At 32.2% G+C, this 14818-nt stretch overlaps 1 protein-coding gene, 1 long non-coding RNA gene and 1 pseudogene across 3 annotated transcripts; 1 reads left to right on the top strand and 2 right to left on the bottom strand.

The window, feature by feature from the left end:
- The first annotated feature begins 4251 nt into the window (after positions 1-4251).
- On the top strand, positions 4252-5111 carry LOC143197554 (non-structural maintenance of chromosomes element 3 homolog). The gene is made up of 4 exons (XM_076406098.1): positions 4252-4383; positions 4441-4656; positions 4714-4928; positions 4983-5111. The coding sequence occupies exons 2-4, from the start codon at positions 4509-4511 to the stop codon at positions 5091-5093; spliced, it is 474 nt and encodes a 157-aa protein (XP_076262213.1). The 5' UTR covers positions 4252-4383; positions 4441-4508; the 3' UTR covers positions 5094-5111.
- A 410-nt stretch (positions 5112-5521) lies between these two features.
- Positions 5522-8028, bottom strand: LOC143197365 (electron transfer flavoprotein-ubiquinone oxidoreductase, mitochondrial-like; annotated as a pseudogene).
- On the bottom strand, positions 7809-9352 carry LOC143197784 (uncharacterized). Of its 2 annotated transcripts, XR_013006071.1 has the most exons (6): positions 9000-9352; positions 8715-8870; positions 8350-8620; positions 8161-8300; positions 7982-8106; positions 7809-7924 (listed from the first exon to the last, which is right to left on the bottom strand). It is a non-coding gene; the product is annotated as an uncharacterized LOC143197784 (long non-coding RNA). The 2 variants fall into 2 exon arrangements; XR_013006070.1 differs by having other exon boundaries at positions 8350-8913; positions 8959-9352.
- Between the last annotated feature and the right edge of the window lie 5466 nt (positions 9353-14818).

Genomic DNA, 14818 nt, shown 5'->3' with positions numbered 1-14818 from the left:
ATTTATATGTCTATATTTAACTAAACAATATTGAATACCAAAATATCATTAATTATAGAGTATTGTACAGACATCCCTACCTTTAATGCTAAATTGTTTAGTAAAGCTACAGGTGTTTCTTCAGGTTCTTTTCACTCTTTTTGATCTTTAAAGAATGATGTTGATATTCTGTATTTTTCAGAGCCCTCTGTGCAGCTTTCCTTTGAGCATTCTTCAAGCTTTTACCATCCATTGCTTAATTTTCATTTCCTAAATAGAAAGCGATGGTAAAAACTGTATTGTGCAGAGGTCAATGAAATTTTTGATATATAATTGCATCTAATAATTTCACATTAATATACCTCTTCGTTAATTAATTCATATGAAAATGTAATATCATTACATTCAGCAGTTCGTGAATAGAACTTAATGCGGATTTGTCTTCTGCTGGTTCACTAGTCAAACCTAAAACTCGGTTTGTTTCTGGCACAGAGGGATTATTTTTCCACGTTTCCGAATAAAGATACCACGATGAGGTATCTATTATTCTTCAAAGTTAAAAGCGTCCCAGATATAGATCCTTTTATACCAGTGAATTAACTATAAACATTGCTATTTACCAACAATAGAGTCCCTGTCGCCAAAAATATTTTTATATCATTTAATAACAATCCATAACTTAAGCTTAACAAGGAAAATAATAGTAGTATACAATTAAAGCAAATCATACTCAAATAATATAAAGAGAAAACATATATAACCGGGGAAACACACTAAAACTAACCTTAACATAATAATATAGAGCTGTAGGGGGTAAAAAAAATTTCGATATTCTTGATAAAAACTATCGATATTATTAGTAAAAATATAGATAATTTTGGCTAATCTATTGATTTGGTTTATATTGGTTTATTTTTTTTAATACCGTAGTTATTGCACTAAAGATTTCGGTATTTTTTTTCCTCCCATATATTGATTTTTTAAAATTATTTTCTATCGATATGTTTTCTGGCCGCGGACATATTTAAAAATATCAATTAACATATTAAAATACAATAAAATATTTGTGGGGTATTATTCCATTTCATAGAAAAATTCCATTCTTTTTTACAGATCCACAGAACATTCAAATATAAAAGTAATACTACTTCGTTTAAAATTAAATTATAAATTGCATGTTATTGTATGTAATTATTATAATACTATACAGTAATTTTTTTTTCTTGTCTTTTTTAAAGTTAGTTTATTATTAAGCCTACTGACTGGCGAGTGGCCAACTTAGAAATTATCCCAGAAGACATCCCGTCTTACCCAGCCTGGTTACTGGCGTGACTGGGATCATTTTCCTTGTCGGATTTTGTACTCTTACCTAAGGGCATTCACAAACATCACAAATTTACTTACATGCCCCAACAGAATTCGAACTCGCGACTATCGCAACAGGGGGACCATCCTGTCGCCTTTACTACTGCGGCAACTAAGCCAGCTATTAAATCGTTTATCATGAAAAAATATTTTATAAAATAAATAAACTTTTTTATAACTATTAATTTGTGATATGTATGGTTGCAGAATGTATGAGCAAATTTAAAAAATTCCCTTATTTCTCATATGATTTATCTACCAAATACTTCATTATAATGAATCAAAAATTATGGATAAATGATCCAGGGTTTTGTAGAAGGGTCGGGGTCAGGATATAATGAGTCAAGTAATAAGGGGTCAAGTTAATGGTAGGTTTTATCAGGATAAACGATATAAATGTGCATGTATTTTGATTTTGTTGATTTGACATTTAGCATGATTTTTTTATTATTGAAATTCACGCCATTTCCTTTAGCTTGTAGGATTGGTTGCATATATCACTTTAATTCTCAACTCCCCACTCTAAACGTTTTTTCCGCTCTATTCTAGGTTTTATTTGAATTAAATATTGGGTTTATTTTGTGTTATGTCAGTTCTATTGCTGCTTTTTAACGTTATTATTCGGTTTCTTTAATAATAACAGGATAACAGTGCATTTAATTTGATTTGTGCTTTTAATGTGAAGATTTATGGTTTTTATATGAAAAAAATCAAAATACCGTGGGGTAAGGTAATGCTCTAAAACTGATTTTGTTTATAATGTATTTTTAATGTGCAGGAATGGTTGATGGTGAACTGTAATCTTGATTCTTGATGTATTGAAACATTTTCGTACCACCGATCAAATCACCTTCAGAGACAGTAGTGTTGTATATTTTAATTGTTATGATAATATTTTACGTATATCAAATTACTAGAAGAAATTAAACTAAAAGTTTTTAATATACGAACAGTTTTTACTTCATTGAATATTCCATATTTATGTTTATTATATAAAAGGGAAGAATAAGAATATATATGTATATTTGCTTTTAGGTGCGCTGATTGTTATTCTACAATTTTAAAAATAATCTCACTTATGACGCCTTTGTTATAATGTATAAATTTTAAATGTTTCAATACTTAGGTTTTATTAAATGGAATTTGAAAATGGTTAGTAAGTGTTAGCTCATGATATATTTTGCGTATACTTTAATATGCAGACGTAAATTACTTCAATGATTATTATAAATCAAATATATTTTCGGGCATATATTGAAGATATTTTTAAGACAAATGTTAGTAACATCATTTTTAAATTACTCACTTAACTTTATTATGGGAGAAACATGATTAACTTAAAAAATAGTGGTCGAATCGACTGTTTTTATTCGATAGTTACCAACACTAATTCAATTTTAGTTGGGGCAGTAAGGAAATGCACTTTTTTATTAGAACATAATTAGCGTTGGGAACTATGGCTAATCAGTCGCTAGTTTCGGTTCGACTGATTGTATTACTTTTTACTATCGACTGTTTTTGAGTCGTGTACTTTTAGTTACTATTTTCGGTTCTACTAGTTTCATTCGACTGCTTTTTAACGTTCTGACTCTGTCGTCCTAGGCGCGACCTTGACAAAAATGTATACCGAATTTATGCTTTCCTAGATTTATATATAATATATTTAGTTTTATGATTTTTTTGGTAGTTTGCTTCTAAATAAAAATATATTGTATATTAATATAGCAACACTTTGGAACGATATTTTTCAAGATTGTTAATGTAATAGGGTAAAAAATTAAAATTGTGAATGACAAATAAGTAATAGGTAATATTTCTTTTGATTGACTTTTTGGTGTGTATCTAACACCCTCGGTTTTTGTTAGAAAATATTTCTGTCCGATAATAAATAAAGCATTAATTTTATTTTAAAAAGCTCTAGTAGTTATTGTGCGATCATTTTTAATTCATGGTTATTGTAATACATGTTATATATCACATAGTAATACATGTTTAGTTTAAGTTGTATTGTATTGTTTATATTTATTTAGTATATTGTTTAAAAATAGCAATTCATCTCAGAACATTCAAATATAAAAGTAACTCCACTTCCTTTAAAATGTAAGTATTATAGATATATTAATAGTATTCAGTAATGTTTTTCTTTTTCTTTTTTAAAGTTAGTACGTGAAGGAATACGTACATCTCCGTCTCGCGTATACTAAGGTTGTAAAATATAAGCAAATATTAAATTAATTGCTCCAAGCAATTATATCCGTCCTTTCCTCTCTTACAATTTATATAGGAAAGGGATCGAACATACTCGTCTGACATTAAGAATTAAAATAAAAAGCCAAGCCGTGCATTAGATTTTGCATATTTTGTAGTGGTTAGTAGGCATGTTGGCCACAAAAAATATCGATATGTCGAAGGAAAAAATATCCATATTTTTTGCAATAAGTATAAGATATATCGATATTTTACAAAAAAATTTATGTATATTTTTAATTGAAAATAAACATAGTCAAATATTAGCCTAAAAAATATTTTTTTCTAAAACTCTTAAGGAATAACGGTATTTTTGAGAAACCATTAAAATTAAGTACCAGAATTCACTAAACGTTTAAAAATAAGTTCCGATTTGAAAGTTTTTTTTAATTGTACTTAATCTTCTGAAATTATATCATCTAAAAAATATCGATATATCGACAAAAAAATATCGATATTTTTTCTGCATCCCTAGCGGCTAGTTATTTAAATTTTTGTGTTGATAGTGCTGTATGGAGATAGCTGATACACGATTTTAAAGTTCTTCAAGTCGTAAAAATGTCGAAGAAGCGAAGATCAGTTAGCGGGTCTCAAAAAACCAAATCACAGACTGATCCAGACGTACCGGATCAAAATACAGAAAATATAATCAATGATGTAGTCAGGTACATTATTCTTAAAGCTGACGAAAATTCATTTTATACCAGATCCGAATTAAATCAAAATGTAATTCACAAAAAGGGCCAATGCGTGGATAGTGTTATACAACAAGCAATTAAGGTTCTGGAAAATGTTGGTATTATTATTGTTATATGGATGTTGTTGATATTGTTTTGCATACATTTTTAGGTATATGGTTACACACTTACTGAATATGATGATGTAAAAATGAAAAAAAAAATTATTTTTTAATTAGTATGTTGCCTTCTGTAAATTATTCCAATGAAGAGGAAGAATGTGTTTCTAGTTATGAAACTGGTTCAAATGTACCAAATGCTGCTCACAAGATACTGACTCTATTAATTTTATCCCATATATTTATGACAAACGCGCCAGTATCAGACAGTGAGCTCTACGATACCATTCCTTTATTGTTTTTATATTGTTGATTTATTATTTCAGAATCCCTTTATAGTTTCCTGAAGTCCTTGGATATTGATGTAGAAGTTGAGCATCCATTTTTCGGTAAAGTCAAAGAATATATAAGAGAAACCTTGATAAAGAATTATTACCTTCACTGTGAGTTTGATGAGAAAACGAAAATACAAACTTTCCAATGGGGGATTCGAGCTGAAATTGAAATCTCAAAGATGAAGGTTTTACAGTTCGTGTGTGAGGTAACTATTTCAGTTGACTTATAAGCACATTGTCAGGTTATTATTGATTTACAGATGTATGGAAATAAGCAACCAAAAGACTGGCCAGAACATTACAGAGCGGCCGAGAATCAGTTCAAAGAAAGAGAAGAGCTAAAGGAAGAAACAAGGGATGAATCAAGCTAGTCACCGATACTGGTAGAACTACAATATAAAGTTTATTTGTATACAAAAATTGTATCTTCTTAACTAATACAATATAAATAAAAAGATATAGGAAAATGTTAAATCTCATTGGTCCTTACATTGCGTTGTAAGCTGGGCCGCGACCTCCTTCTGGGACCACCCAGTTATTCTGGCTGGGGTCCTTGACGTTGCACGTCTTACGGTGGATGGCCCTCTCCAGAATCGAGTGACACAAACTCATACACACCAGCGGGACAATAACAATCTTCAAGTCCGTCGAAGACGCCTAAGTTTCGTTTGACAGGATTTTGCGAGTTTAAAGTGTTGCATAACATAATTTGTGTTATACACTATATGTACGCTTTTAGTTGACTTTAAAAGATTCCAGTTGTGTTTTGATGACATTTGGGTGATTATTTTATGAACTTTTAAACAATTCATTAATAAAAAAAACTTATTTTTGTGTAATGCTCTAATTTTTCATTAGGTACAATCCTTTTAACTAACTTTCGGCAAGGTAATAAAACCCGTGGCAAAGACTACTAAGCATCCTCCAGGAAAAGTGAGATTGGGGATACTGTGAAAACTGCCGGTGCCCTGGTGAGATCCTATTGCCGTCTTCGAAGTGATGCTTTATGAACGGATGGTGTTTGAACCTGCGAAGAAACGAACATTACCGCATTACCGATCTTTGGATATTCAGTACTTTTGGAATTCCTTGTACGGGCTCAGGTACAGATTGATGTAATCCAAACCCGACGGCGATCAGGGATACCTCGTCGTTAAATGATACAGAAAGGATCCTCCGTAGGTGTTCTTATCCAAGGGCCAGCCGATGGTGTGCTCCGCGCACCCGGTTTATGTTTGAATCATTCGTCGCGATATCTTTAACGCTCCCGTCATCGTTGTACAGGACTTCGGAAGGTGCATAACCCGGGCCCACGGCCTCAGCTTGCTCTCCCAACCACTGAATAACGTGTCCCAGCGGGACGATATAGTTCCCGTGATTAAACATCGGAGTTCCTGACGAAATATCATTTATTCAATATATAAATCGATTTAAGATAAAGAATCCAACCTGGTAGGGCTGGTACCGGAATCCTACCGGTGCTAGGTAATAGACCGAACTTATCCTCCGTTAGGGGAGTGTTCAGAGGCGCGCCCTTCTCTTTCCAGTCCCATTTATAGGGCCTTCTCGACGATGATTACCTAAAAATCTATGTTCCGTATAGACCACCGATCAAGTGTGCTATGACTTCGATTCCACCGACCCTGATTTTCTTCCCTTCCGCGTCCAACAGTTGTTTGGCTCGTATAGTCGCGCTTATTCCAGTTGGACCATCGCCGACTATCAGAATATCAGTTTACATCTAGAATGTGTAATTTAAGAAAAATTAATCCTTTCAAGGTAAGTAATAATTTTAGCATGACATGTCAGACAGAAATTGTGAAGAATATATATTATAAATTTAAATAGTGTAGATACTTAAAGTGGTAGAAAAAAATAGTGTTTTAAGCTGGGCATATATTTTTTCAGACTATTGAAGAAGAATTAACAGACTGTAACAGGAATAAAGCCAAAGCCAAGTCTCTTTGAAACAATTTTTTTGTTTTAATACGGACAAATTCTATGCATATTTATAATCAGACTTATAGACAGACAGGTAAAATAATAAAAATGATATCAATAAAATAATTGGTTATATAATGTTTAATTCATAATAATATATATTGTACAATTTTCTTAATATGTCACTCAAATTACCAATATTAATCTACGGGATAACGATGTCTTCTTTTCTTACTTAAATGGTAGTTGTTAAAAATAGAACCTTTTTTATTTATTATTATAGCAATAATATAGAATAAATTATGTTTTAATGAAAAAACAGCTGAATCATAGTGCATTTTATATTAAAATTACCTTTCCATCTTGGATCTTCTTCTCTTGGATGAATGAAATATAGTGTGTTATCTTAGAAAATTGATCCGAATATATTCCTATTTAACCCAACTGCTGGACTAGAAAATATGATTAGTTATATTTAAGAGTTCAAAGGTTACTTCACAATATACTATAAATAAAATAAAGCTCCAGACAATAATTGTATCATTACATATAATCATTTTAAGCTATAAAATTTAAAATATCTTATAAAATTTATTTTCGACAAATTAATTAAATATTCCGAATTAAAATTAAATTTTAGATATTTTCAACGAATTCCCTAAATGCAAACTCATTTTCTTTTATTTTAACAGGGAATTGTATAATTAAAGGTAACAGAAATACCTTACTCAAAAAATCAAAGTCCAACTCAGAGGTTCAAACAAAATATATCAAAATAAACTGAGCTCAGTGCAATTTTTATTTATTAACCTTTGCCAACAAAGTAACTTATATCTATAAATGTAATTTTATGAAAATCGGTCTTATAACATAAATATAATACTAAATAACACATAAAGTCACAGTTCAGAATCCTTTTTCTCATCTTCTATGTTGATTGTCTCCTATATATCAATCTTGGAATAATTCTATGTCCAAAATAATACTACAATATTAAATAAGTGTATTTTCATCTGTAATAAGATTGTGGGAAAATAAAAATGATACGGCAAGACCGATTGTTTAGAAACAGACATTTGACAAGATTGTAGAAATTTGTTTTTTGGGTTGCCGAGCGAATTTAAACCAAATAAAATTACCTGACTTCTGTTGATTTTTCGAAAAATTTATCTAGTAATCCTAGTTAATAGACCACATTCAATCCATATTTAGCTACTAGGTCACGAGAATTTTTGATATTTACGCCTTCACCCAGGCACATCTAAATAATAATGTATGGAAAAAGGTTTTAAAAAACTCTGTATCAATAATTACTTACAAAAGCTTATATTGTTCCCAATCAGAAGACTGCGTAGTATTGTTCATTCTCAAGGAACTCAGTATACTGTACTTCTAAGTTTAAAAGGTGACCTAATTTTAAGATTTGTTGGAATTGGCATCATCCTGAAAATAGACTATAAAAATACACTTGATATCATAAAAACTAATTTAAATTACCTCTGACGTGCCTTGTACTTTACCAATAAGACCGTTCTCAAAATCTACCACATTGTCAAACATTCTATCAATCACATCGAAAATAGTCTACAATTTTGTTTTTCTATTTTTATTTTTGGACTTTTGTTCTTTGCAATTACCTGAAACAAAGGTAAGTTATCTAATCATCTTCTATAATAAATTGTCTACCCATTGCTTCACATGAGAACTCCTCCTTGTTTTTGTTAATATAATTTACAGCTTTCAATGCAGCTTCATTACGAGCATTTTTTATCGTTTGAGCCTCTCCATAAAATTTGACGTCGTTGACATTAAAATGGACTTTGAAAGGTCTCTTCATGTCAGAATCATTTCTTCTAACATAAAGAGTATCATTAGAATAAAGTCTGTCATTCAGTTTATACAAATGAGATTTTTTCTCTGAAATGTCTGGTGATGCAGTCTTGCCTTCTATTTGTTCCTAAAAGGCACCTTATTGATATGTCTATATTTAACTAAACAATATTGAATACCAAAATATCATTAACTATAGGGTATTGTACAGACATCCCTACCTTTAATGCTAAATTGTTTAGTAAAGCTACAGGTTCTTTTCACTCTTTTTGATCTTCAATGAATGATGTTGATATTCTGTATTTTTCAGAGCCCTCTGTGCAGCTTTCTTTGAGCATTCTTCAAGCTTTTACCATCCACTGCTTAATTTCTGTTTCCTAAATAGAAAGTGATGGTAAAAACTGTATTGTGCAGAGGTCCCTGAAAATTTTGATATATAATTGCATCTAACAATTTCACATATACCTCTTCGTTAATTAATTCATATAAAAATGTAATATCATTACATTCAGCAATTCGTGAATAGAACTTAATGCGGATTTGTCTTCTGCTGGTTCACTAGTCAAACCTAAAACTCGGTTTGTTTCTGACACAGAGGGATTATTTTTCCACGTTTCCGAATAAAGATACCACGATGAGGTATCTATTATTCTTCAAAGTTAAAAGCGTCCCAGATATAGATCCTTTTATACTAGTGAATTAACTATAAACAATGCTATTTACCAACAATACAGTCTCTGTTGCCAAAAATATTTTTATATCATTTAATAACAATCCATAACTTAAGCTTAACAAGGAAAATAATAGTAGTATACAATTAAAGCAAATCATACTCAAATAATATAAAGAGAAAACATATATAACCGAGGGAACACACTAGAACTAACCTTAACATAATAATATAGAGCTGTAGGGGGTAAAAAAAATTTCGATATTCTTGATAAAAACTATCGATATTACTAGTAAAAATATAGATAATTTTGGCTAATCTATTGATTTGGTTTATATTGGTTTATTTTTTTTTAATACCGCAGTTATTGCACTAAAGATTTCGGTATTTTTTTCCTCCCATATATTGATTTTTTAAAATTATTTTCTATCGATATGTTTTCTAGCCGCGGACATATTATTTAAAAATATCAATAAACATATTAAAATACAATACAATATTTGTGGGGTATTATTCCATTTCATAGAAAAATTCCATTCTTTTTTACAGATCCACAGAACATTCAAATATAAAAGTAATTCTACTTCGTTTAAAATTAAATTATAAATTGCATGTTATTGCATGTAATTATTATAATAGTATACAGCAATTTTTTTTCTTGTCTGTTTTAAAGTTAGTTTATTATTAAGCCTACTGACTGGCGAGTGGCCAACTTAGAAACTATCCCAGAAGACATCCAGTCTTACCCAGCCTGGTTACTGGCGTGACTGGGATCATTTTCCTTGTCGGATTTTGTACTCTTGCCTAAGGGCATTCACAACATCACAAATTTACTTACATGCCCCAGCAGAATTCGAACTCGCGACTATCGCAACAGGGGGACCATCCTGTCGCCTTTACTACTGCGGCAACTAAGCCAGCTATTAAATCGTTTATCATGAAAAAATATTTTATAAAATAAATAAACTTTTTTATAACTATTAATTTGTGATATGTATGGTTGCAGAATGTATGAGCAAATTTAAAAAAATGCCTTATTTCTCATATGATTTATCTACCAAGTACTTCATTATAATGAATCAAAAATTATGGATAAATGATCCAGGGTTTTGTAGAAGGGTCGGGGTCAGGATATAATGAGTCAAGTAATAAGGGGTCAAGTTAATGGTAGGTTTTATCAGGATAAACGATATAAATGTGCATGTATTTTGATTTTGTTGATTTGACATTTAGCATGATTTTTTTATTATTGAAATTCACCCCATTTCCGTTAGCCTGTAGGATTGGTTGCATATATCACTTTAATTTTCAATTCCCCACTCTAAACGTTTTTTCCGCTCTATTCTAGGTCTTATTTGAATTAAATATTCGGTTTATTTTGTGTTTTGTCAGTTCTATTGCTGCTTTTTAACGTTATTATTCGGGTTCTTTAATAATATAAGAGGATAACAGTGCATTTAATTTGATTTGTGCCTTTAATGTGAAGATTTATGGTTTTTATATGAAAAAAATCAAAATACCGTGGGGTAAGGTAATGCCCTAAAACTGATTTTGTTTATAATGTATTTTTAATATGCAGGAATGGTTGATGGTGGACTGAAATCTTGATTCTTGATGTACTGCAACATTTTCGTACCACCGATCAAATCACCTTCAGAGACAGTAGTGTTGTATATTTTAATTGTTATGATAATATTAGTATATCAAATTACTAGAAGAAATTAAACTAAAAGTTGTAAAGATCGTTACGTCAATTACTATAACTAGCTGGATTCTGGGCGATAGTATCAAAGATAGTAATTAAACATTGGTTTTAACTAGTGTTGGAAACAATCGACTGAAATCGACTATCGACTATTCAGTAATTGACTACTTTTTACTATCGACTATATTAGTCGCTATTTTTTGTTCGACTGTTTTTACAAGTAGCTGTTTCCAGTCGACTGTTTTCAGTCGCTATTTTCGGTCCGACTGATTTTATTACTATTTACTATCGACTGTTTGAGTCGTTTAATTTTAGTTACTATTTTCAGTTGTACTAGTTCATTCGACTGATGTTTAACGTTCTGGCCTTGCGTCCTAGCCGCAACCTTGAAAGTAATGCCCCGAATTTATGCTTATATAGATTTATATGTAATATATGTGCTTTTATGTTTTTTTTTGTAGTTTGCTTGTGAATAACTATATATTGTGAATTAATATAGCAGCATTTTGGAACGCTAGTTTACGAGTTAAGGGTTTCAGAAATTGCATAGATCCAAAAGATTTGAAGAGTTTCTTTACAGTAGCAGTTGTTAAATTTCTTTTAAAAATATTAACGATAAAGAGGTGAATAAAGTATATTAAATATTTGTAATAAATACATTTTGTGATAGGAAAACTCTACTTTAATATTTTGTTGGCTATTAAGAAGGAACTTTTAAAACTTATTGATATAATGATCACCGAGTTATTTGGTGAAAGATATTCTAACGATGTCTTTAATTATATGGTTAATAAAAGGACTGCAAGATTGCTTCAAATCCAGGATTTTAATAAGTGAATGGGAAAAATTGCAAAATTGTCTATTAGATGTCATCAATAAAAAACTGACAATTTTAGAAATGAATACGATATGCGGGAAATCCACATTTTTAGATCTTAGATTTAAAAAAGCAGGATTTGGTATTGCAAATAATGCTTAGGCGATACAAAAAGTTATCACAAAAGAGGTATCTTCCATTCTAACTTTAAAAAATACAAATATAGTTCCGCAATTCGAAATTCAAGACAAAACTATTGACCAAGGATGTATTGACATCTGGAGATATTTTGATAAAAAATGGCTAGAATGAAAGAAGTAATTACTCCAAGTACTGCAGCAACTTTACAGATTTAGCAGTATTTGGAAATTTCATTTATTGGGCGTTTAGAAAACCCATTAGATTTTTAGCAAACCAATAAAATAGAACTACCTGTATTATATCAGTTACACGTAAAATATTCCTCTATACTCAAAATCTTATCCTCTATTTTTCAAAATCTGGGCAAATAATTAACGATCGAAGAAACCGCCTCAGGGGAGAAAAGCAGAACGTGATAATATTCATAGTAATTTAAAAATATTTCTGTTCAAAAATAAATAAAATTTTCATTTAAAAAGGGTATGGTAGTTATTGTACGATCATTTTTAGGTACATCATGGATTAGATTTTGCAATGATTAGGTATACGTTTACATTTTATTTAGTAGTTATGGTTATTAAAAATCATTAATTCTTAGGTTTTATTTAAGTTGTATTGTACTATTTATATTTATTACCCTATGTTATTTAAAAATAGCAATTAATATATTAAAACACGATAAAACATTTGTGGCGTTGTTATTCCATTCCTTTTTACACATCCACAGAACATTCAGTATAAAAATAATCCTACTTCCTTTAAAATTATATTATTTATTACATGATAATAGAAATTAGTAATTTTTTTCTTTTCTTTTTTAAAGTTATCACGGGAATGAATATATATACATCTCTGTCTCGCTTATATTACCATTGGAGAATATAAAGACATTTAAAATTAACTGCTCCAAGCATTTATCTCCGTTCTTTCCTATCTCACATTTTATACAGACAAGAATTTGTACATCTTCGTCTGACATTACGAATGGTAAAAAACAGTCGAACCGTGCATTTGCTATTTTTTTGACTATTGACTGTTTTCAGTCGATAGTTCCCAATGTTAGTTTTAACCTGGTTATATCTACTAAAACATAATGGATTCGGAAAGGTACACAGGGAACAAAATTATTGGACAACGACTACTTATAAACATGCCACAAGAGTCGGATGAAGAGTTACTACGGTCATTAAAGAGGCATCTAACATGCACGGAGTCAGGAACCCATGGCGTTAAAATAATGAAAATACTAAAAAACAATACTGTGTTGCTTGAATGCAGAAGCTAGAAACAAAAGGCATTGATTTTAAAACAAATCTGGGAGAAGGAAAATGTGCAGATTAGTGACTCGATAAGGTTTAATCCGAAAATAGTTTTAAAATATGTGCGAAAATATATGGACGAAGATGAAATGATTGATGACCCGATATATCATAATGAAATGATCAGGATCAAATATTGGGAGACAAGAATGTTAACCATGCAATTAAAATTATTAGAAATCCCACTGGTCCCAGTAATATTTAGAGCAATTATGAAAACTGGCCAAGTAGTCGTTGATCGGAATGCCAAACCGAACCGCCGGTCGAAGTGAAGACCTAGTACGTGACGTTATCCAGCCATGGAATTATTGCGGTGTCGATCTTAAGTTGCGAGACGCGCAGTGCGTAACGCTTCTTGTGGAAAAAGATGGCCTGGGTTTTCAGGGGGTTGATTTGCAACCTCCAGAATTTGAACCACTTGACCGCATGATCGAGCTGCTTCTGTAAACGTTCATGAATTGTAACTTCAAACCTGGCGGCCGTGAAGAAAGCAGTGTCGTCAGCGTAAAAGGCGACGTCAATATGCTCTTTTCTCGGCATATCTGAAATAAAGAGGTTAAATAAGGCTGGGGCCAGCGGGGAACCTTGAGGTACGCCAGCATCGATTTGTTTACGACTGGAAAGTGATGCCCTGATCTTGACCTGGAAAGATTTGTCCGAGAGATAGGACTTGATGAGAGCGGTTAGGTCTTCTGGGAGGCCTAGCCGCACGCACTTTGCGAACAATCCGTCGTGCCAAACCTTGTCGAAGGCTTTGGTTAGGTCCAGAAGAACTGCTCCAAGCTTTTTACGTTGGTCAAGAGCATGATGGATGTGTGCAGGCAGACGGAAAGCTTGATGAACGGATGAGTGGTGAGCGCGAAAGCCGAATTGTTCATCTGGAATGATGTTGTTTTCCTTTGTGAAAGAGTTGAGAGCGTAGAGTATTGCCCTCTCGACAACCTTCGAAATGGCGCTGAGAAGGCTGATAGGCCTGTAATCAGATGGAGATGATTTTGCTCCTTTCTTGGATATAACCGCTATATGTGCGTGTTTCCAAGACGCCGGGAAGTGTTGCAGTCTCATGATGGAGTTAATGATGTTTGCTGCTTATGCGGGAGCTTTTTTAACTGGGTAATCGATATTCCATCGAAACCTGGAGATTTTTTGGTTTGAAGTTTGCCGATCATAGTCTGTAGAGACTTTGGAGACACAAAATGGCTGAGAAGAAAGGCGGGGGTTACTGGTCTTTTGACGGAGTTGGATTCGTTGATGACAGTGTCAATGTCTTTAGTTTTAGTGTTCTGTGCGGGTGGGAGGCATTTAATTTGAGCTTCGTAGGTCTCTGCAAGGAGCTCGACTTTTTCTTGGTCAGTGACTGCGAATTTTCCTGTAACCGCTGACTTCAGGGGAGGGATGACATTGTGCGTCTTCCCCACGAGGCATTTGGAGACACGCCAGAAGAAAGGGGGCCATCCAGCCTTTGGTCCGCGAGAAATGAGTTCCATTTCATTGCTCGCCAAGTCGAGACGGCCGCCCTTACCCTCTTGCATGCTCTGTTCGCCTCCCTTTTGTCTGCAGCATCAAGGGTGAATCGAGCTAATCTGCATAAACCGTTTTTGATGCGAATTTCACGTTTAAGAGAAGCGGGAAGGTTGTTTTTCCACGGCTGGGGTTGTGAGGAAATTTTGACT

The sequence above is a fragment of the Rhynchophorus ferrugineus genome, unplaced genomic scaffold (genome assembly GCF_030347505.1).
Source record: "Rhynchophorus ferrugineus isolate W39M unplaced genomic scaffold, kcgeb_rfMv2 rfM5, whole genome shotgun sequence".
NCBI classification, from domain to species: Eukaryota; Metazoa; Arthropoda; class Insecta; order Coleoptera; family Curculionidae; genus Rhynchophorus; species Rhynchophorus ferrugineus.
Note: the sequence above shows the minus strand (reverse complement) of the source record. Positions and strands in the feature narration are given on the sequence as shown.